This window comes from Hyaloscypha bicolor (genome assembly GCF_002865645.1).
Source record: "Hyaloscypha bicolor E unplaced genomic scaffold K444scaffold_60, whole genome shotgun sequence".
Taxonomy (NCBI): Eukaryota; Fungi; Ascomycota; class Leotiomycetes; order Helotiales; family Hyaloscyphaceae; genus Hyaloscypha; species Hyaloscypha bicolor.
Genome location: NW_020194562.1, coordinates 383994 through 407758, shown reverse-complemented (window position 1 = coordinate 407758; position 23765 = coordinate 383994). Strand labels below are relative to the sequence as shown.

Genomic DNA, 23765 nt, shown 5'->3' with positions numbered 1-23765 from the left:
CATCTACTTGCTAGGCACAACAATGTCTTTGATTAAAACAACTGCCGGGTTAACCATATAAATCAGTCAATTTGCTTTATTATATCATATAGATTGCCCCAAATCTTCACAGTAAACAAATGCTCCCAGGTCCTCTTCTCGCCTATGTATTTACCTCCTTTCCTAAACAGCCAATTACCTTGAAAGCGTTCCCATCTTCAACTAGCGTCTCGAGATTAGTATAGCTCTACGGGTCGAGCCCTTTTCTTTGGCTTTTTAAATGCTTTCCCATTAATTCTCTGAGACAGTGAAGTATTAGGGGTAACGTCTCGCGAACTAACACGGCTTGATTAACTATTAGCTTCCTCTAGTAAAGATATAGCATCATGACTTAATTAGTCGGAGAGATAATGGCTTTCTAGCCCCTGTGAGAGTCCGGATTCCCCTGGCTCGGATTACTCCAAGCTCTCAAAATCCAGATCGGGCGGTAACTCATTAATAACTAAACAGATTCTTTTTAAGTGAGACGGCATCCATATGTCATAAATATTCTTGGTGAATTTATATGCCGTCCATTTCTCTTTGCCATCTAGTTCCGTGAAGCTGAACTCACGGATCGGATGGCGATAGAAAGTGGTCTTTTTTCCGTTAATTACAGGATAATGACCGTAGATTCTCACCGTCCGGTTATTATACGAGACTAAGAAGGCGAGTATCTCCCGGTAAAGCTCCTTTTCGCGTTTCACAAGCCTAAAGAGTTCGATAATACCCCTCACGGCCATCGTCATGCTATGAGCATTCTGTCGGTCCGCAATATCAAGCGCTATAGCGCCGCACTTGACCTCGCATATAAGAAACGGAAAGTATATATAGTATATACCCATAAAGAGAGACATTTCCGAGAAGCCACTAATAAACGGCTGGATTTTTTTAAGCTAATCTTCGGTGAATGCAGTTCGCTTGAATCCAATAGCATAGTCGGGTTGCGGACGAGGCTTAGTTAGAGCAATGGAATTGTCCTAGCCTTCATTAACACTTTCGATTAATGTTTTTAGACGTTTGGCGCCACGTATAGCTAGAGACTGAGCGGAAGGAATAATTAGTCAAGCGATATCTTGAATAACCTTGGCCTCGTTCCTGTCTTGTATTATTTCGCACGTCTCGTCGAAGAGATTATCCTGAAACAATGAATCCTCTGGAACTATTTGCTCAGCTTTAAGGAGGGACCGGCAAACGGTCTTGCTTGTGTCTATAATACCCAAATCTGATTTGCGCATGAAGCTACCCTTGGTCTCGAGCAGGATTCTATATTGCGGGCTTTAATACGGAGCACTTTTGGCTTCCCTCGGCTTTTGATCGCTGGGTGTGGTAGAGCTGGGCGCGGCAGAGCCAGCTTCCGATTATTTACCGCGAAAAGATAAAGAAGATTTCTTCCTCGCAAGCAGATAATTCATGTTGGTCTCCGATTCGAAGTATTCCTTAGGCCAATGAAGCTCCCTCCTCTAGTATTCAAGTGGGTTAATCTCCTCCCCGCTATTACCGACGGCTGCGTTCTCGCCGATTGTGCCTTTGATAGGAGATTGTGGAGGGGACTTTCGCGGTCGCTTTTGAGAGGGAGTGGCACTGGAGGGGAGGATGAGTTCGTCTTCTTGTGATCGTTTTCGTTTTCGATCTTTGATCTGTGGAAACTTGACTTGAGTTAGCTTTATAGCATAGCAGGAGGAAAGTGGCATGCCTCTTTGCCAGGAGCTTTGCTAGTTGGGGAGGAAAGCGGGTGCTTTGGTTCGCTATCCTTGGATATAGTGCGAACCTGGCGGCGTAGGCGTGGGCTTCTACGAGGAGAAAGTTGTGGGCGTTCTTTCTTGATACCTTGTGGCCGCGCTTCTATCAACGATCAGTCAAAGTACACGACCGGTGTGCATGGCTTACTTACGTTCGCCTTTTGGCACCGAGCATTGCCGCCCAACTTTTTGGATGTTTCGTTTTGCTTGACGCGGGGCCATATCGACTGGAAGGAGGAGGGATAACAAGTGGGTTTATATTACCGCTGAGGTTAATGGATAAAGGGGGGAGGAAGAGTCAGAAGGAGCGCGCCAAACGTGGGGTGGTCGGTAATGAAATGCGCTAGAGTTTGGGATAGAAAATGGCGGCGGCAACGATTCCTATTTTTATCCATTTAGCGATCGCAGCATCACCCTTCATCCGGATCCACTCACATCTGAGACTAGCTTATCCAAAGCAATTGTAGACGGAGGAAGTCGAGCTGCTTTGGTCGGCTCTGGTATTGGATCAGAAAGTTTGCGGATCGCAACGTAGGCTGCGCGGGTGACATTAGTTGGTGCTAACTCAATAAAGATTAGTTTGCTATTCCAACCATACAAATCTGGTTTGCGGCCTGATCCGTAAGGTAACATTTGGCAACCCCACTTACCGAGGGAACGCGTCAATCCAGCGCCGAACGCGAGCCACCCCTCGATCTGCGGCCACCTCCTGGACGAACTTTTTGGCTGCCTAATATTGTGTGCATGTGCATGCAGCCAAATTAGGCGTTCCTCAATGCATTATGTGCGATTGGGGGAGGGGGGGTCTGGTGAGTCACACACTGCCTAGCAACGATTAGAATGCTCTCTGGGACATTTTGGGAGTGGTTGTGATAGTAGCATCAAGAATTTTAAATTCAAAGAAGGATGAGTGGAAGCTGCCATGGGGGGAGCAGAAGGATAGAGTATACAGAAAGGATGGCAAGGTTTGAGGGCGCCGAAGAGATTAATGACAAGCTGTCGGCACCTCTGAATGATCAAGAATCTGACATATGCAGTGAGGGTTTGTTTACCTAGACCTTGGAGAATTAGGCTTTTACCACATAGAGCCATTTGAGATAAAAAATGTATAATACAAGGCTGGTTGAATCTTATTTATTTGCGCACCAAATGGACAGCTCTTCCCCCTGCCATGCGCAGGCCGATATCTCCCCAGAGCAAATCAGATGGCATCAAACCACACTCTGCAAAGTCCCTTTTCGTCCTGCACGTAAACCACCCTCTTTTACCATCGAGCGAGGTCGGCTTCTATCGGCTCAGCACGACCAGTGCTGGGAGGTACAGGCCCAAAGTTTGTCACAGGCACCTTCCTAGGCTTTCCGAGGTATCTGCCACTGCGAAAGAGATAAAAAAAAAAAGCGACAGGTTTGATGGTCTTGGAATCTCCAGCTTAATCCTTTTCCTCGCCTGAAAATAGTCAACTAAGCACTCCCGATAAATGATAGATGGCCAGTATTTAAAGCCCAAGTTTGTTTACCTCGCAGGTAATGCTTAACTCCTTCGATGCTCAATCCTTTGATGCTCACTCAGCCCTTCGCGCCGCATGTAGGACATTCGCCTCCTTTGATACCGTCGCCGTGGCAAGTTTCGCAGGAAGGAGACATATTTTTGTTTAATAGAGTGAAGAGGATATTGGTGGTATAATGCGCGACTCTAATAATTTTCAAGATATACGGACAAAAGTGCCGTTGCGTGGAAAGGGAGATGTCGATCGAAGTGGGAGCCCAACTCTCAGCGGACGAAGGGTTTAAATAAGTTCAGATCCTGCCGCATTTGCCACGAGAGCAGCTACGAGAGCACACGAGAGCACCTTCGGCTAATTATCTTTAACAAATGTTAATTGGCTGGACGGATGATTGAAAATCGGAGGACTCCACTTCCTTCGCTTTCTCGTCTCCGACCGTGATCAATCGCCCTTAGTAATGTCGAATAATATATGGCTATAATGCTCCTGCTCTGCTTTCTTCTCAACGAGCGATGCATTTCGTGCTCACCTTAATAAATACCGAGTTAGTATTCCATTACCTGCAGGTACAGAACTGACTTTCTCTAGATTTTCGAAGGGTATTTGTCCGCTTAGCTAGAAATATACTGATCCTACTCGAAAGTAAATAGCGACGATCCAGATAGCAATAACGATCCAGATATATACGAAGATGCCGAGAGGCCTAGAATAAAGCATAACTGTCCTTTCAAAGATTGCAATAGAAACGAATTATTCAAAATGCGACAGAATCTTCAGAGGCATTTTGAGTAATATAGGCCTCTGTCTTTCCCCTCCAAGCGGGATTATTAACTTTAATACAGATATCAAGTATAAAGAGGTATACATATGCTATTAACACGTTTCAAGACAAGCCAGGGACTATATAAGACATGCCGAACGGTACCAGGACATAGGTATAATTAAGACTACCTATATAAACCAGATATATAATGACTTGCACAAGCGGGCTGCCGACGAACTAGATCTCGCAAAACGTCTTTCCCATATTAAGAGAGGCAATAAAAGAGCACACGAGGTTGGAGATATAGGGTTAAGGACTTCAGGAGTTCGAAGGGCCAAGTTATACGGGATTAGTATTACGAACGAGCTCGATTTTCAGCCTGCCAATAGTATTAACCTTCTTGAAATGTCTTCTCTGAGCTCATATTAGACAAGATGCATATATAGCTATCTCCTTCCCGTAGTTAGTAATAGCACTTATGCCTGGCTCGAATATTGCCGAATATATAGCCAGAGCTAGCTTTCCGAATATTTTAATAGAGGCGTTCTATCCCGGGTCTATTAAAGGACTAGCCTTAGCTCTAGATAATATTAACTTCAATGCTCCTATATTTGGTATTATAAACTGGCCTGGGCTATGGACGGGATAGATATAAACAGAGAATATGGCTAGGAATATAGGGAGCAGAATGCCTTAAGTAGTAATTAATAACTATGTATTTATACTTGTAATAGAATCTCTAAATATAAAGTTTATTTTGATCTTTTGGAATTTTCTGTTTTCCAAGTTACGCTCTATATCTCTTACCTTTTATATTAATTCTAGTAAGCTCGGAAGAACTATCTTTGGCTAGTTCTTAATTATATCTGCTATTACAAATTCAAATATAATTATATACCCTTCCTTGAGTTTAAAACTAATTCGAGTATTAAAAATTATTCTGCAAAATATATTAATATATATAACTATACTATAGAGTAATAAACTTATATACTACCGTTAGGAAATGCTTTCTTTTCGTATTAGTAGCCTACTTTATCTAGTATAGATTGAGAAATTTCGTTTAAGAACCTTATTCCCTTTATAGTAGGCAAGAAATAGTTATGTAAGCCGCCGTAATAGCCAACTCGCGATCCTTTAGCTAATAGATAAACTGCTAAAGCCTGCCGTCCAGCCTTTAGACTATCTCTCCTAAAGTATAAGATATGGCCCGGGTATACTATATATCTTAGGTAGTATACGAGAATACAGGTCTCGTTTCCGAAGAAGGATTCTATAATAAATAGGATATACTAGAAGATATTAGATAAATAGTATAAATATTTTACTATATTTACTATATTGAGAACGTATTACTAGCAAAAATCCAGGCCATATTCCGAGAAAAACTCAAAGCCCTTCTTTTCTATTTCCTGGATAGTATCTCTAACTATTAGGTCTTTATGGTCCAGGAAGCCATATTTAAAGAGAGTCTCTTTTGCGGCCTCTATAGAGGAAATGGCAGATTCTATAGGGGATTAGTGGTCTGTTTTTATATTAAAAGGCAGTAGTGCTCAAAAGGTATTAGGACTTAACTATATTCTCTTGTATGCTGTCATTTTCTTATCCTAGTATGTTAGGTAGCAATAATACAAAGCTAAGGTAGTGCTAGTAGTGTACTAGTAGTGGGGTAATTTGCTTAGTCAGATAAGAACTTTCGGATCCCAAGGGTAACTATTCCTTTACGCGCCACTTTACTAAGCATTTTTCATTATCTGATATCCTTATTTGTCCGCGGATCCTCTTTTACTATATAAATTTAATAGCCCGGATAGTTATTGCGGCTGTCAAGATTGCCCTACGCAACAGCCCGCCCGTTAAATTCGGTGAGCTGTTCTTGAGGGATCTCGACTTGTGACTACAACTCCTAATCCTTCCCTTGATAGGGACCACAACTTGTAATTATACCTCCTAATCCTTCCCTTGACAGGGACTACAACTTGTAATATCCTCCACACCTTTACGCACGCTAGGGCCAAGATAACTCATGTTAGCAGGGCGTATATATGTACAATAATGGTGTCTGCCTCTGCAGCCATATCCGGAAACGGTCTAGCAGATCAAAGCTCCTGAATTGGTATAGTAAACTAGTAATCCCTTTACAGGTATAAAGCTAGAGAATAGTCTACTGAGATAGAAGAACTCTATTATAAAACATATAATAGTACAAAATTTTCCAGTACATTTCAAAACACAAATACAAATCCTTTAGAAAGTATATACGCTTATTATATTCGTACTATTATTATAGTATTATACTACTAACTCTATTATTAGGATGGCTTCTATTAAAATTAAGGAACTAATAAATTATTGTGATTTCAAGACAGGTTATTATATGAATAGATCCAGATATATATATAAGGAACGTAACTATAGATTAATAACTTGCAAATATTCGTCTAGCTACGTGCCTCCCCTAGCTTAGTAGTAGTAGAATGAGTAAGTATAATAGTTTATTTGCCTCTCAGAAAGTGCTAATAAGATTTAGGTTTATCCCGAACTATAAACTTGGGTAGCCGGATAGAGGCAGAAGGAGTAAGGTCGGATATAGTCAGGATGTTTTATTACTAAAGTTGGTTTAGCTATACTACTATAGTAGCTTAGATAGGAAAATCTCAATGGCTTTTTGGCATTCTTTACTTGAAATAGTAAATCTTGTTAGATAATTTATATCTTATAAACTTGAAATAGAAAATCTCGAATCTTTAATAATCTATATTTATTATTCTCGGGCCTTATAAACTTGAAATCCTGACTCGTCTATCCTCTTGTCCTAGCCTTAAAACCTAATTTTTCTTCCTTATATTAATAAGAATCAAAGTCCCCAATAATCGGAGTATCCCTATCTATTAGAATATTAGTCGGATTAAGATCGCAATAAATGAGATCCAAGCTATAAAGGTACTAAATACCCTTCTAAATACCCCGTAAATAGAGGTCTATATTAAAAGGGCGAGAGTTCTTAGTTACTCTTTCTAATAAATTCATGCCATACTTAATAAAACAAAGGCCCGTTATTCTATTATTCTCGACTATATACCCAAGATATCGAGTAATATTAGAGTGGGGAAATGCCCTCAGGATCTCGCAGACTTTAGCCTTATTTAATAGGAGACTACTTAATTCAGTAGAGGCCTTGGTATTACCGTAATATAGGAGACTAGGTTACTTTATATAATAGTCCTGAGGTAATGGCTCAGGTACTCGTATAAATTATCTTGGGAATAGCGGCCAGATTTGCAAAGTTAGAATCGGGACAAGGTCGAGTTCAAGTAGATTGACTTGGAAATTAGCGAAGTAATAATGACTCGTAATTATATAGTAATATTAATTATCCTCTCTAAGTATTATCTTGGTATGGGAAAATACAAGATCTCTATTCTTTTTTACGAATGCCTCGTTTTATTTGCAAACTTCTATATTCTACTCCCGTTAGGAAATAATAGTCAAAATAATCAAGTATACCTACTAACGATTTCTAGTAATTATGGGAAGACAGATGAAGTTGGGTACGGGAAGGTTTTGAAATACTAATACTTATAAAGAATTTGAAGCGTAATCGTTTCGATTACCTTACGATAATTCTTCAGGTTTCTAGCCTTACAGACCAGGCCAAACACTAGTCAGTTCCAGGTAGCCGTGTCGGCTAATGCCAGTTGCCAATAATGTCTTAAACTAAAGGTTATGGATTATATTTTGCTTCTTTAGTAGCATTATAATAGGGTATATCGTGATAGCGAGAGGAGGGAAGGAAGGCGCTATCTGAGAGCGTGAAAGGGAAAGACGCGATACGAAAGGCCCAGGAAAGTATAGAAGCCACGTGGGTCCGCTAAAGCACGAATTAGTTATTTTTTCAGGCGGCGCTCCCTGTTCTCGGCTACTACAACTTGTGATCCCTCCATTAACAGGGACTACAACTTGTAATATTCTCTGCATCTTATAGCTATTACAACTTGTGATCCCTCTATTAACAGGGACTACAACTTGTAATATTCTCTGCATCTTATAGCTATTACAACTTGTGATCCCTCTATTAACAGGGGCCATAACTTGTAATATTCTCCACATTCCTATAAGGATCACAACTTGTGATATTCTCTATATCTCTATAAGGACCACAACTTGTGATCCCTCTATAACAAGATTACAACTTGTGGTTGCAGTCTAGTAGAATCACATTTACTAATTAGCCCAGGCTCAGGTCAGCGAAACTTCATACTAAGCGAAACATTAACAGAACGAGATATATAGCACATTACCATAAGACGCATTACTTTATGCTTTGTTCAAATAATGAAAATATAAACACAGTTTGCTATCCTTCAAGCATACACCTTCTGAAAAGGTACCGCACAGAGACGTTCTATGTGGGATAACTAGACATATCAATACTACTATATGGCAAATCGATACCCTATAAACATTTCTTCTAATATCGTCCTATAGATATATACCTCTCTCTGCATTGTCTAATTAAGGGCATTATTTGGAGAGAGGTTAATTGTTTGGAACCAGGTTCCTGCTTACAGGCTGTGGAAGACATTAATGAAACTTTTGCAATACTTCACTTTAATGTATCATTTCTCCTGCGTTATCCATATAATGAACTAAAGCCATTATGATTATCCAGGGGCGTGTATCATATCTCAATTATAGGCCGCTAGCCGCTTCGGGAATAAGGATCTATATACGAGCTTTAATGCTTTTATAGCACTGACTTAACTAATTAGAAGCTCTAATAATAGAGATGGTATTATACGGAGACGTTCCATTTTTGGGAATTATAGAATCAATACGCCACGAACTCTTCCCCTAATAATATCTTGCTTCCCCTATACTACTATATAGAGAATTGGCGAAGCCATCTTGATTATTCAGGCCCTAACGCATTATACTGCGGCTATAGGCTAGAAGTGCATTCAAGGGAAGTCCGGCTTCCTTTATTATAACACAGAGTAATAGACGGATATATAAGGGTATAATTTCTCTAACATTTCCATTACTCTCTTCTTAGTATCCAGTTCTTCTAATTATCTTTCCAAACCGCTAGTATATATCTTGTCTGTCCCGTATATAAAGCAATCTATTATCTATCTGTCTAAAAACATCCTATTATATCTTATAGAACAAGAAAATGGCAGGATATATTAAGAATACTTCCCTGCTAATTCAAACATTCTCGGACGCTTAAGCCTCGATCCTGGACTTCTTATTCCCAGGCTTTACTTGCATATCTACTACTATCCAAGAATATCTTACTATTAACTTAAACGTCTATATTCCTCTACTATATTTCTCTGGGTTAATAGTGTTTAGTTACGGACGTATTTGCCAGTACTTATAGAGATTACTTAAGACTTATTATAGTAAGAACTCCCTCTATCTGAATAAGACCCCACCTTCTAATAATTAGTAGCTTTAATTATTTATCTTTAATATTACGAGGATATATATAATATATTCATATTATAGATATCTTCTCAGAGCTTTGCCAAGAACGCTCGCTCCTCTCTCGTTACTACCGACTTGGCCTCTTTATTAAATCGCTCGAGAAATAATCCTTTAAATAGCGGAGATATGAATAAAAAGACTTTATATTACATGCCCTGGAATAGACGCTTTTTTATACGGTATAAGGGCCATCTGCTTGTGTTCCGGTATTAATATTAAGCTAGAGATTTCAGTAGCCGAGAAGAGGTCTCTATTTCCTGCTTTAGTAGATCTCCTCAAATTCTTAAGGAACTATTCTCCGAGTACTATACCGAGTATATAAAGCTTATTTAGAGTAAAACCTGTCTCTATAAGTACTAAGATAGCAAGTGGATTAGGTCTATAGTATCTAAAGTAAGATATACCTCGACCGTTATTCTTAATAAGGGTAGAAAAAGAGAACTACTACAAGATATTAAGGAGTTCCTTTATCTAGTATCCCGATAATAGTATTCCGATTATAATATTTCCTACCGACGGGATTACTTATTATATGGACCTCCTAGAACTGGAAAATCGAGTTTGAGCTCGTCTATTACTAGTTATTTTAGTTTAAATATCTATATCCTTAGCCTTTCTACTATTAATAAAGCTAGCCTAAAGAGCCTATTTAATAAGTTTCCAAGTTACTATATTATTTTTTTGGAAGATATTAATGCTATTAGTTCGAATCGAGATACTAAAGTCGAGAACTCGTACCAAATTATGACTGGCTCTCTCTCCCGAATAAGCAAATTTATTAGTGAAAAGGTATCTTTATCCTATCTCTTAAACGTTATTAATAGTATAGGGTTACAAGAAGGCCGGATCCTAATCATGACTACTAATTATATTATACGCCTCAATAAAGTACTTATATGACCTAGACGTATAGACAAGAAGGTCGAACTCGGGCTCGCTAATAATAAAATGATAGCTAACCTCTTCTGTCTCGTCTTTAAGCCTGTAGAAGGCAACGTCGCTTTTACAGAGGACGCTCAAGTTATAGTAAGTCAGAGGGAAGAGGCTGAGAGAGTTGAGCGGTTAGCAAAAGGGTTTGCTATCAAGGTGCCGGAACTGAAATTCAGCCTAGCTGAAATTTTCTCGTTTCTTCTAGAGCACAGGAAATCACCGGAGGAAGCCATTAACAATGTGGAGCAACTCATATCAAAGCCTATTAGAGCAAAGTCGAAGCCGCTGGAGACATCCGCTGAGATAGCCCGAGATCCTAAGTTAGTACCCCTCTAACGGAGCGTAAATCGAACCTTGCTAATAATAAATTTAGGTGGGATGAGGAATCTTTAGCGACGGAAGTCTCAACGGAGATGGTTCAACAGCCCGCCCCACCGACCAGCCCGAATCTCTCAGCATCCAAGTGCTTTATTACGTTGAGTAATGCCCAAGACTTGGTCCAAGCCGTCAAAGACATGCAGATAGCCTCTGCTCATACCACGAAATGCACATACTCTCATACTCCTCCTTTAGAGGGGACTTTAACTTTCTGCTCGTCAACTTTTCCGACGAACCAGCCACAGCCACAGATTGTGACTACTGAGCATGTCTAATAGTTCTTTGATATTCTCAGGTCTCTCAGTACCAAGCAGGAGCCGCCATCTCCGCCTGCCGCTACAGACAAAGGTAAATCCGAGGAACCGCCAGCTCGAGCTTCGAAGCTTGAGTTCAAGACCGTTAATGAAATGTTCGTCTTCCGTGGCATGCAATTCCAAGCTTGATGGAGCTAATACCATTCATATAGTTGGGACACAAAGGCATACAAGTACAAGATTGTGGAATCAATCACGCTACCCGACGAAGAGAATGAGCTGGATCAATATATTTTTGTAGTTCGCATGCGGATTGGTGAGTATCCTAGCCTCGGTCCCAATCTCTATCCTGACTGCAAAGCAGATAGGACGACTGAGAAACAGATATACCACGTTGATATTAAATCTGAGGGCTTGCGAGACGTCCTCAGGTCGGTTCTGCAAGACGTCAAAGGCATCTGCCTGCGAGAGACGAAACCTTCAGTATAATTACCCTGGACTTTCTAATAGGAAATGGGAGTTGGTTTAATTGCTAACTATGTCTAGGTTGAATAGAACCTGCTCTTCTACTATCTCTCTGATCTCGAGGCGTATCGAAGTAATACTGTCCTTGACGACTCGACGCTCCAACATCTTAGTTTGTTGGTCGATTTCATTAAGAAAACCTATGAATCTACCGCCGAACGCCTCTCTGCGCTTCTTGAGAAGCGTGAAATTACGTATGACCTTCTGTGGGCCTTTTTCAAGCCGAACGCGGTCATTTACACTACTTGTGTCGGCACAGGCAAGCCAAGATGCGTCAAGTATGATTTTAGCGAAGAGAGAAAACAAATCGACGGAGTAGAGTACTTTTATATAGGTTATTACTATTTAGACTCCGATGGGAAAGTTTTTGGCGAGGTATTGACTGCACTTGGGATTGAGAAATTCCGTGGGACAAGGAGGATTAACTCCCTTGGAGTCTTTCCCCTCCCATACTATTAGAAAGAAAAGGAGACGAGAGCTTATCTGGACAAATGCGGTCGAAAGTTCCTCTCCCTTATGGGTGTCCACCATTACTACTACTAAGGAATCGCCTTCTATATAAAGAAAAACTATCCGGTTAAGCTACTTGTCAATAGTCGGATCATGGTCAATGCGATTTATTTCCGAGAGGCTAATCCGAACTACGCCAGAGCAAGCATGGATGAATCTGATAAAGAGAGCTCGTCGCTTTCTGGCTGGACTATTTTGGGCTCGGATGAGTCTGAAAAGTCACCCGATGCAGTTAAGAAGACTGGCATGGAGCCGTCAGACGTGAAGGGGGAAGACCTCCTAATCTGCAGCCCAACTTTGCTTGGGTTCAGCCTCGGTAACAAACTATGGGGTGAGCGCCCTATCTTCCCTGCTCGGCAATCCGAATTCCAGTATAGCTAATGTGTTTGATATAGCTGAGTTTGCGATTAATGATATTAGGGATATCGAATGGCAGCCCGAGGCTCTTTCCCACCTTCAGATACCCCAAAAGAAAAAGAAAGCCATCCATGTTCTTCTCGAAGCCCATATAAAACGAGCGTCAAGCGATTCCTTGTCGTTTGACGACTTCATTATAGGGAAAGGGCTGGGGTTTAACGTGCTCTTATAGTATGATGATCGATCTCCGTTAAATTCTGAGAATGCTAACATATATATTAGCGGGCCACCAGGTGCAGGCAAAACCTTGACCGCTGAGGTTCTGTCCGAATATTTCCAAATGCCACTCTATGCGGTATGTCTTTATGCATTAATAATCTCGTGTTCTTATTAACTTTGTAGGTCTCCGCTGGCGAGCTAGGTAGAACCGCTGAAGAACTCGAAAACCGATTCCCTCTGATCTTTGAGCGAGCTTCAAAATGGAATGCACTCCTTCTCCTGGACGAAGCGGATGTTTTCCTCGAGCAATGCTCAATCGGTGATATTAACCGAAATGCTCTCGTTTGTGTTTTCTTACGGACCTTGGAGTATTACCAGGGGATTATGTTCTTTACAACCAACCGCGTAAAACAGATCGATGATGCTATTGCAAGCAGGATATACTTCAAGATCAAGTATAATATTTTAGGCCCAGACCAGAGAAGAGGCGTGTGGGAGTACTTCCTGAAAAAGGCTACGATACCTCAAGGCCCGCTAGTATATAGTAAAAGTGGCCTTGAATCTCTGGTGCAGAAGCCGTTGAATGGTCGCCAGGTAAGCTCAACTTATTACTTGCCCTCAAGAATAGAATGCTCACCTTCGTGCCACTTTCAGATTAAAAATCTCACCTCTACGGCCTATGCCTTAGCTCTCCAGGAGGGAACTCAGGTGACTCTGTCTTATCTGGAATTCGCAATTGAAGCAGGCGAGGACTTCGAACGTGATGTCAACGGCGCAGGGTCGATAGAAGCTATGCGTGGTTATTTCTAGCAGGATAAAAACATCCAGAGGGGTCTAATCTGAGCCGTTCTCCAATAGAAATAGTGTTTATAGTCTCACGAAAGTCTGCTAGACTGTAAATATGGATCATGCCTCGTTTCTCTGGGTTCTGTTTGGTGATATTCTCGGCTACGGAGGAACGCACGTCGATGAGGAGGCAGGCACTGTGCCATTCCCAATTAATATTCTGCTTTTAGAAGACTGCAGCTCGCGTGGGTGCCATCTTGACCCGTATATGGCTTCCCGTGCGTGTTGGCTCTCTCATTCCATTATATATATGAGCCTTCCTCTCCCTGAATAACACTTTTCGAACGAGAGCCCAACCTTTGCTCTTCTAGCTGGCTTCTTGATCATGTGGTCTACCGGTTTCGGAGGTGATTGTCCAGGTTTGATAGGGTATTGGTATTTCAGGCCGCTTACCCAGCCAAAATGGCGCTTTTTCCTCTTGTTGTGAGTGCCGTCTAAGTCTCGGACCGAAGAACACTAACAAATTATTAAAGTATTGCACGATACTTGGGGCTCATTATTAATACCATCGCTTACTGGCTATATAAGTCAATCCCTGTCCCGGAAAATCCGACTTACTCTTGCAAAGATATTACGATTATCCTTCCAACTATCTCTACTAATATCGAAGAGCTTTAATAAATAATACAAAGCATGTTGGCCTGTAATCCGGTCCAGATATTGCTTGTTACTACGGAATATTAATACAGAACTCTTTGGAAGTTTTCCAAATTAATAAATGCAAGGAATCTTAAAGTCCTCAAAGTTCCGGTCGCCAATAAACGCCTCCAAGTCTGCAAGGCCGTCCCTTTCGTTAAGACCCGTATTACGGTTATAGCTAATAATAATATTATATGGCCGAGTACCATATTTCCTTGGCTTTTAGTATCCTTCGAGAATAAGAAAATAGGCGTAGTCGGGACATCTTAGCGTATAAGACGTCTCAAAACCGGGACTATTATGGAACGATATTATAATTGGTTAGGTGCTATATATATCGAACGGCGTAACTTCGAAATATTAGTAATATACTATATTGACGGAGACACTTCATGTATGTCTGGAAGGACATGTGCTCTCCGAACTAAGATCTTACAAGATAACGATTTCTTGCTGGGATTCGCAACGGAGACATAGAGAGGGCATCTTCTCAAGGCTGACGACGACAACTTTATTATACGCTGGCTAGTTGCAAAGAGATAGAAGACTTGGGTTTAGTATAGCCGAGAATGCGAGATTGAGATAACTCTTGAAAATAATCCCAAATTTCGCTTTTAATATAGCAGGTAGGCCAGAAGTAATTAGAGAAGTAATTATACGAGTCTATTTATAGAAAGACATATCTGGCGGTAAGTCAAAGCTTAATAGGAATAATATAGCAACCTAACTATTATATAGGCAGCAACCTTGGTCTACCTATATTCTATATCTCTCTATATTTACAAATTTTGCTTTTATCCGCGATCCTTTGCTTTTTTGGTCATGCTATAATAGTACTTTAACCTTTGAAAATCGTATAAGGGTAACTTTACGTATTGCTTTCTTGATCTGGTGGCTGGCTACTAAAAACATCAAATTACTAGGGCTTTATAAGCGCAATATTTGGGATATTTGGTTCATGCCAGTATCTATTCTCTTCACCTACTTCCATAGTTATATTAAAGCCCAGGCACTTTTTTCTTTGAGCGAGGTATGATTTATCCTATTAATCAGAATGCCTGGAATCTAATACGTATTATAGACAAACTGGGGAAGTCGATAGGATCTAGCAAGGATTATGATTATTGATAAAGGAACAGAAAAGTCAATGAATATTGGTCGACATTTTTGTATTTATGCTTCTAATTGGTTTTAGTACATAGTCGGAAGTATTAACAGGAGACGGAAGATAATTCAGCACTGCAACAGTATCTCATATGTGGGTCCTCTATTGCTGCGGCAGATCCGGCAACAGGCACGTGATCATTCCTTCGCTTAGACTTGAAAAGGGGGGTTGGTTATATGACTGCAAGCTACACTCTATAATCCACCTCCGGCTTCTCGCAATAATTGTTTTCCGAGGCAGAAGCAACCAAACCAAAAAACGAACTTATCCCAGCCAAAATTTTGATTTCGCTTTGTACGGTTTTCGATGTGTACCAGCTGCTCGGGATGCGATTATGCAACAAAATGGGTTAAAATTTCTCACGTGATAATGCATCACGTCGGAGGAACTTCCAACATCCTACCTATCGAGGGAGTAGATATATGTTATACATCTTGACAATGAAGTGAGATTAGGCCATGAGACAGGCATCTTGCAATGACGCTGTTCACACGTGATATACTGGAAAAGCCATGATCAGAATCAGTGCTATTGGTGCTAAGTCTAAATGCTCCACAATACCGCATAAATCCAAAATGACAACTCGAAACAAATACAGAAGGAAAGGAAAATTCAACAAAAGAGGATAGCAAGCAAGTCCTAAGGGCCATGTATAAAGTAGGGAATGCTCCGAGACCTAATTAAAGAAAAGAACAACGGCTACAAGCTGAGCGCGTCTTGAATTGTTTTAAACGCAGCCATTAACTTTATTAGTTCTGCAGGATCTGCGCCTAGCTTTATATTATGCTTCTTTTCATACCAAGCAGTAAAAGAAAGAAAGCTAGTCGGATCGAATCCTTCTTGTACTCCTACCTTTATAGGCTATGCTTCGACCTTGACTGCAGGTTGCGCTTTGGCCTTAATTAATTACGAGACTAATGCTCTAATAAATGGAAAGGTCCTATCTTTGGTTAAAGTTAAGTTGGCCTTTTTTCTATAGATACAAGTACACTTATCCTTAACTCGATCTCGGCTTTCTGGTTCTTCGTTAATACCATGGGCTATATAGAACTGGGCCCTCTTACTCGTTTCTCGTTCTATGTATTTCCGAAGCAGATTATCTATAGCCCTTTTACTTTCTATCTAATCTTGAAGATCTATATACCATATCCAGATAAGATTTCCTTCTTTCCGCTTATATAAGGTATAGATTACGGGTTCCTTTAGTGGCTCCGGTCTACAGGATTCGGCTGCGGTATAGAGGATCTTAATAAACTTATCTTTCTTAGTTCTTCCGCTAACCTCTATTATATAAGGGCAGTTTAGATATGCATTAACCGTATTCTTAGTAAAGTCTTTGCGGGGAAGGACCTTAATATAAGGGCAGGCTTATAGTCTAATCGTAATAAAGAGTTACCCGCTATATACCTGGCCTTTTTTATTACCCTTTCTGAAATACTTAAACTTATATCCTATAATTATCTCTCTATCTTTAGTAAAGCCCGGTTTTCCTGAATTTAGTTTATTTAATTTATAAGGGTCCGTACTAATATTAGTTCTACCTATACTATTATCTATAATACTACTAGCTATAATACCGGCAGGAGCAGTACCTATAGGAGTAGTACTAGTAGTACCCGTAAGTCTAGTGCTATTTTCTCCAGATAGTAGGGGCTTTAGCGCTTTAGGCAGTGGCTTTAATATTCAAGTACTAGAATAAGAGCTCGCCTTAACTAGCTTAGCAAGTTCCTATACTTTACTAAGAAACTATTCTTTTGCTCTTGCGTTAGTAGGATCTTTTTCAAACTTTATAGCCTGGAAATAAGCCTTAACTATAATATCCTTAATTCTCTTTATATTAATTAAGTCAACCATATCCTCTTTATCGGAATAGCTCTATTACTAGCTTGCTATAGTATTATTTGCATCTAGAATTTCTATATAGAGCTTATTATTATTATTACTACTTAAGATCTTTTCTATAATAGATATAACGCATATATAGACTTCTTGGATAAAGGCTATGGCTTCTTTATCTTCCATATCCTCGTCTGCTTTCTTGTCTTAGATCAGTTTTAGCTCGTAATTTATTACTTCTATCCAGCCTCTAGTAATTCCCGATACCTTAATTATAGCTTGTAGTTCTGGTACTCTCAGTTAACAAATAGCAAGTTACAAGGATCTCGATTTACTTTACCAAGCCTCCTTATCCCGAGAAATCTGTAGAGCCTTCGTTATATAGATCTGCTTAATCTCCTCGAGCTAATTAACCCCAGAAATATTCTTTATACTAATAATCTACTTAATCTCCTCTAGGGACATAGCTTTTTCATATTATACTTCTCTAGGCAATATTAAAGTATAGCTAGGATTTATCTAATTAGGGATTAATTTGAGCTATTAGTTTATTTTATCTATCCACTTTTTACTAATACCCATTATTACATATACTATTATTAGTACTAATATATAGATTAAATAAAGTAGTCTATATTATTTAAGGAGGTTTACTTACCTGACTAATTGCCTTTATTCTTTATAGTAATTAGGGCCTTTGCCAGGTAGATCTTCTTGATCTCCTCTACCTAATTAAGATAATAATTAACTTTAATACCGAGAACTTTCTCAAGCTCCGAAATTTCTATACTCTAACGTAGTTAATCGGCAGCGATCCGCTCTGCATCTGGGCCGGGGGTCGGCTCTGGGGTCGCGAGGCCATTAGATTAAATAGTCCCTCTACCCTTGCCCATCTGAGCCGCCGCAGTGGCATTGGTCCTGTTGGGTGCGATGTCCGCCATAGTCACGTTTTGAGATCAGTTTCTTGGTGGTACGGTGAGATGATGATGCTCAGAAGTCAATGCTGCTCAGAAGTCAATGATGCGTTGCTGATTCTTCAATCCAAGAAGATTGCTCTGAGAGTCTTATATCTCTATCCCGACTCTCCTATCTTAGATTTGAGCACTCTTGAATTACTATTTTAGATGCAAATCAGCATACGTGAGGGAGCATAGCTATTTCTGGAAAATCTACTTTTAGAAGTAGCTTTAACGTACCAGAAATGGTGTTTATGCTGACCGGGAATCAAAGCAGTCAGCTATCATTGACATAGTGCACTTGCAATTCTTGATGACTGTGGCCACGAAAATTGACAGCCGTCAGCCTAGGTTCCATGGAATTATAGCTCAAGGATGACTACTGCAAGAACAATGGTTGCACAAGAACGAATGACACTATTCGGAACAATTGAAGCGCTGACATATGTCAGCTGCTTTGAAGGCTGTCAGCTTTATCTTAGCAGTCCCGATCAAAGATAGTTGATCCTCAATTTTGACTCCAGCTACGTCTGGTCATCAAGCAATAAACAGCAGAGTGAGGGTAACACTTCTCACCCTCAGTGCCGAGGACCTTCTCAGCCAGGTGAAACACTATTATATTCAACATCCATCTTTCAAGTGCGTATCGAGGATACGGAAGAAGTGCTACATGAGCCGCTTAAAGGAAACGAGGCACCCCAGAGGCTAGAAAAGAGGAATGACCTGGAAACTAGGCTAGGAGACGCGGTACGCGGGCTGAAAGAAGGCATGGGGAACACATTGAGTACTGGAGGAGCCACAGAAGAAAGACGCGGATATGCATCTGAAAAGGTGGGTATACTGCCAAAAAAAAAAGAAAATGGAGCAAATGGAAACTACAGCTGTACCAATGAAGGATGCAGCAACGTTCTTCCAGCGTGTAGTATAGAGATAGAAAAAAGGATTGAAGTTGACCGTAATAATTAACGAGAGATTCTCAAAAAGATCCACATCGAAGTAGAGAACTACGACAACAAGCATTATAAGTTATTGAGAGATCCTGTTAATAGCACAAAAAATACTAGTTGCGAGGCAGCATCAAGGATTTACTCCCCGGGTTACTTGTTTTTCGCATTGCCCTACCCACTCATAACCCCTCCTTCATGCCCAAGTTGCTATAATCCTCAACCGCCAGCAGGAAGAACGGGCCGCTACCAGGGTTGTGGACGAGCATGCACCTAGCTTAACTGAAGCGGCCGCCATCTCTTCTTCCTTGGAGCTTGTCCAGCTTGCGACTTTGATTCTTGTATCTTGCCTTTGTAAATAGTACATGCTTCTTCAATCTCAAGTTGCGTCCTTGGATTCCTCAAATCCCTCCATGATAATTGCGCGGCGGTATCGAGAGGATGTGGAGACTTGCGACCGATGAGCTTTGGGAACGGCTCGACCGGGAGACTCGTGGATGATATTTCTGCTTTGGTGCTCTCAATCACTGGCAAGGTTTCTCTGATTATCTTCACTTTTGAGGGATCCCATGCGCTGGCCGATGGTTGCTGTTCTGGCAATGATCGTGAAGGGTCGAGCACTGGAAACACCTCGTCGTCAAGCATATTTTCAGCTACAGTGGTGAGGAAATCCTCTTCTCCGCTCGTGTCAGCTGGCTGTTCAACCCATGGACGACTCGAACTAGCTAGCATTGGCGAGAAGATACAGTCGGCATTAGAGCTGACTTCCACCGACCAGCAGCGGCCAATACTGATAAAACAAGCCTCACGAGGAGACAAGCTCTTATGCTCTTGAAAAATGTCTCGCACTTGCGGGTCGGGATGCTGTAGGCTAAGACTGTATGCCTTTGTATCTTTATGGGACCCAAATTCCAGGAGGAGCATGACTAGCTCCAGCGTGCAGCTCCGAATGGTGTCGTTCGACCTGTCCGAAGCTTCCGGCTTGAGAGCGAGGTGCAGTGGTGTGCTGCCTTTCGATGTCCTAGCATGAACATCTGCGCCAGACTCGAGGAACACACGCGCAGACTTTGGCAATTGTCGAAGGCAAGCTGCGTGCAAAGAGGTATAGCCGGCCTCGCCCGCAATCGGGCTGTCAGGGTCACTCATTTTGTTAAAGAGAAAGATGGCGATCTCCTCATGCCTTGTCAATAGCGCCAGAAGGAGAGGCTTGTATCCCTTAGCTCCACACACCTCAACATTCCCTCCCTTCTTGATGAGAAGCTCCACCATGCCAAGATGTCCCGCCGCAGCAGCAGCATGTAGAGGTGTCCCGCGGCGTAGAGGCTTTCCATGAGTATCCACTTTCGCTCCCAACCGAAGGAGTCGCCGCACCAGGTTCCTGCGATCCATTTTTGCAGCCCATATCAAAGCACTCCCATTTGAGTATCGAACGTTGTGTTGCAGCAAATACTTCCGAAGGAGGTAGTGTAAGCGTCGGTAGGATCGGGCCATAGCGTAGACTTGTCCCTGATGTCTTAATAGTCCCGCTATGTGGAAGAGAAGTTCGTTTGGAAGGATGAGTAGAGACATGCTGTATGATGGAACGAGATGATGGGTCTACCACCTTGCTGCCGGCAGCTCTTCAGGAGTCGTAAGTTGGTGCTAGAATAGAATCCAAGGTGCTCTGTGCTGGAATGTCTGTGGATGGCAGACGTTGTATTCATCCTCCTACCACGTTAGCGGTGGTTGGTCCAGCATAATGCTAAAGCCTTACTGCAGAACGATCCATCGCATTCGTGGCACTCGACGGTGTTAGCTGGTGAGTTGAGATGCTGCTTTAGGGCTTGCTACCGAATGAGTGGTCTGTTCGTCAGCACAAGCACGTGATCTTGCAAATGTCGCCTTCGCGTGTGGACTTTGGAGGACCTTTTATTCTGTGCTGTTCCGGCCGTCCCCGAATCCTGCTCAAACCCCCGCTATCGTTAAACAGCTTAATTCATTCGCTGGTCAGTTATATACTCGAACTTACGAAGAGTACGAATCGCTATATAAGCAATATCCTTAACTAAGTTGGGAAAAATCGCGGATTTTACTAATAATCTTGACTTTCACGAGCATCTACGACTTATCAGACATTGAACTTGAGCCACTTATTCGCCACTGAGAAATCCAGACTCAACATCGCCCATGGCTGATGTAAATAATTTCCAAAGCTTTCCGCACTTTTCACAGCTGCCAAAGGAGGTACGGCTTATGATCTGGGAGATGGCGTTACCATGTCCCAGAATTGTGAGTGTAGAGATGAGGTCGCTGAGGAAGACATATCTGGAATGGGAACGGGAAAAGGAGGTCAGCAACAAGACAGCGGAAAACACCAGTGACAGCGAAACAATGCCCGAAGCGTCCAGGGCTACCTCTCTCGACTGTGAGCGTCCTGGGGTCGATCCACCACCCATAGATGGGCACCTTCCAGGGATCAAGTCGAATACTCCTCCGCCACAAATACTACTCGCCTGCCACGAATCATTTGCTGTTGCAACAAAGTTCTACGAGCGCGTATTTTCTATTCATCCTTCGTCTCCAGAAACCTATTTCAACTTCTATCAGGACACTTTATACATCCGGCACGACACATTTAGTTGGTATTCTGAGGGCGCCGAGTCAATAATCGACGGCCTCGTTTGTTTCAGTGTTCACAACGATAAGGAGTTGAATCGTGTCAAAAATCTCGCCGTTCTATTAGATCCTAAAAGCATTGTCTCTGTCGAGGAATGGTTAGTTGGGCTATTGTGCTTCTTTCGAGGAGTTGAAAGACTCTCGCTTGTTGTACAACACTACCATCAAGATGATTTCGCCTCTCCTCTCTGTCTGATCGAGCCGATCGACGTCGATGCGGCATGGCTTAATCTCCAGCTCTTCTTGTCGGACCCATATAAACAGGAGGAGATACCGGAAATACCAAGTAATGATAACATGGGATTGGCGGATGTAGACCTGGAGGTGCTTAGGGTTGCGATTGAAGCTGAAATGGGCCAGGACTATGTCGCCCCGAAAATCGAATGTGGAGTGATCGTTACCCGAGACTTCAAAGAGTACTTGGATTCTTTGCTAGAAAGATGTTTATTCGATTCTGGATAGGGATTGTGACGAATTCTGGGGAGTTTCTGAGAATATGAACGAGAGTGAAGATATATTGTGGCTACCTTTTACTAGAGCCAATTTTTTTTAGATAGTAGATTTTTTTGGTAATTTTAGCTCAGGTTCAGCCGCAATTCGAATAGGGTGATGGTCCGGCCTTAGAAACAACCCGAACAGACCTGCATAGTGGATCCCTTGTGCTTGCGACAGTGGCAAGTGGCGAGTAAACTCCTCATCGCGAAGCCAGACAGTAAGCCTAACCGAATTCGGTTAGCGCAGGGTGAAGAAGAACAGCCCCGCACCAAAATTCAATGTTGGATCAAGTCAATCGTCAGATCAAATCCACAATGATCTTCATTTGCGATTACCCGAGGGCCAGGGCCTAGCTCATATTAGTACCGTATACTAGCTAACCCTCCCATCTCGCAGCTTTCTCTGCCAGTACTCAAACGGCCGTTACCGTAATAGATCCCTCGAGACAAAGAACCGAACCTTAATATTACTATGACCTATCCCTCTTACTGCCTCGAAATACATATAAAGGGTAATAAAAAGGAGGAAATAGGGATTAGCCGCGGGGTTCTTTGGACTTGGCGCAAAGTCTTGCTAGTTCCTGGGCTCTGGATCTTGAAGCACTCTTTAAATCTTCTCTCGTATTATCCAGACCGTAATATCTCTTCTATAGTAGATTATAACTATAGTAGAAGAATTCCCCGTAATTAGCGAGATGCTTTTGATTTGCTAAGAAGTCTTTGTACTTCCCGAGCTCTACTATTATTATGGTATTATTTACGAAATAATAAATAACCTAATTACGTAATTCCTCAAATTTCTTTTCTAGGTCTTCTATAAGAATATAGTCTATATCTGTCTGGCGGCCTGTTTTAGAGCTTTCGAAGCGTACTTTATACTTCGCATATCTCATAATATCTAATCCCGTTATAACCATTTTCTCTTTAACCTATAAGAGGCTGGTATTAACTTGCGCTTCCCGCTATATGAGTTCCCCAAGATCCTGGCTACTTGAGGCTCTTGCCCCGGCTAGTATAGCTTGAATCTTCTTCTGCTCGGCCTCGAGTTTCTCTTTCTTTTTCTCTAGCTATATTAGGCGGTTCGTTTTAAATAGTTATGCCTTTAATAACCTTATATGCTTGTCTTTATTATTGATCTCAAGCTTTAGGCTTACTAACTCTCTTTCCATCTCCTTAATAGATTACTATACTGCTTCTAGGTCTTTTTCTAGGCCGGTTACTTGGCTTTTCGAGGTCTCTAGCCTCTTATTAACTTTAGCCTTGGCTGATTTCAGATCCTTAATATACGAGCTTAATACTTGCCTTAAGTCTTCTAAGTCCTGTCTCGTCTTCTCTAGTTCCGCTTGTATATTATCTTTTGCTTATAATACTATTCTTAAATTATTCAATTCTGTTTCCAGGCTATAAACTTATTCTGCCTCTTTTCGTAAGGTTTCAGTATCTGCCTTGACCATATTCAATTCTATTATAAGCTCTGTAATAGCTACCTTCCCTTACTAGAGTAGTACTTTATTCTCTGCCTTGGCTATATCTAGTT

General features: G+C 41.5%; 5 protein-coding genes across 5 annotated transcripts; 3 read left to right on the top strand and 2 right to left on the bottom strand.

The window, feature by feature from the left end:
• Positions 1 to 215: 215 nt before the first annotated feature.
• On the bottom strand, positions 216 to 2261 carry K444DRAFT_652620 (uncharacterized protein; the record flags this gene model as incomplete). Its single annotated transcript, XM_024885813.1, has 9 exons — positions 2196 to 2261; positions 1913 to 2141; positions 1790 to 1863; positions 1524 to 1682; positions 1388 to 1481; positions 1104 to 1243; positions 1014 to 1061; positions 439 to 914; positions 216 to 324 (listed from the first exon to the last, which is right to left on the bottom strand). Exons 2-9 carry the CDS (start codon positions 1980 to 1982, stop codon positions 216 to 218), a joined length of 1170 nt encoding a protein of 389 aa, XP_024737274.1. The 5' UTR covers positions 1983 to 2141; positions 2196 to 2261.
• A 433-nt stretch (positions 2262 to 2694) lies between these two features.
• K444DRAFT_612542 (uncharacterized protein) lies at positions 2695 to 3594 on the top strand. The gene is made up of 2 exons (XM_024880154.1): positions 2695 to 3206; positions 3277 to 3594. The coding sequence occupies exons 1-2, from the start codon at positions 2932 to 2934 to the stop codon at positions 3413 to 3415; spliced, it is 414 nt and encodes a 137-aa protein (XP_024737273.1). The 5' UTR covers positions 2695 to 2931; the 3' UTR covers positions 3416 to 3594.
• Positions 3595 to 10468: 6874 nt separating this feature from the next.
• Positions 10469 to 13503, top strand: K444DRAFT_642994 (uncharacterized protein; the record flags this gene model as incomplete). The annotated part of the gene is made up of 9 exons (XM_024884802.1): positions 10469 to 10546; positions 11107 to 11237; positions 11295 to 11398; positions 11447 to 11565; positions 11638 to 12042; positions 12172 to 12448; positions 12513 to 12694; positions 12877 to 13287; positions 13348 to 13503. 9 exons carry the CDS (start codon positions 10469 to 10471, stop codon positions 13501 to 13503), a joined length of 1863 nt encoding a protein of 620 aa, XP_024737272.1.
• Positions 13504 to 19090: 5587 nt separating this feature from the next.
• On the bottom strand, positions 19091 to 20877 carry K444DRAFT_663188 (ankyrin). The gene is made up of 2 exons (XM_024886805.1): positions 20833 to 20877; positions 19091 to 20786 (listed from the first exon to the last, which is right to left on the bottom strand). The coding sequence occupies exon 2, from the start codon at positions 20646 to 20648 to the stop codon at positions 19353 to 19355; it is 1296 nt and encodes a 431-aa protein (XP_024737271.1). The 5' UTR covers positions 20649 to 20786; positions 20833 to 20877; the 3' UTR covers positions 19091 to 19352.
• A 368-nt stretch (positions 20878 to 21245) lies between these two features.
• Positions 21246 to 22318, top strand: K444DRAFT_663187 (uncharacterized protein; the record flags this gene model as incomplete). Its single annotated transcript, XM_024886804.1, has 1 exon — positions 21246 to 22318. The coding sequence occupies one exon, from the start codon at positions 21246 to 21248 to the stop codon at positions 22194 to 22196; it is 951 nt and encodes a 316-aa protein (XP_024737270.1). The 3' UTR covers positions 22197 to 22318.
• Between the last annotated feature and the right edge of the window lie 1447 nt (positions 22319 to 23765).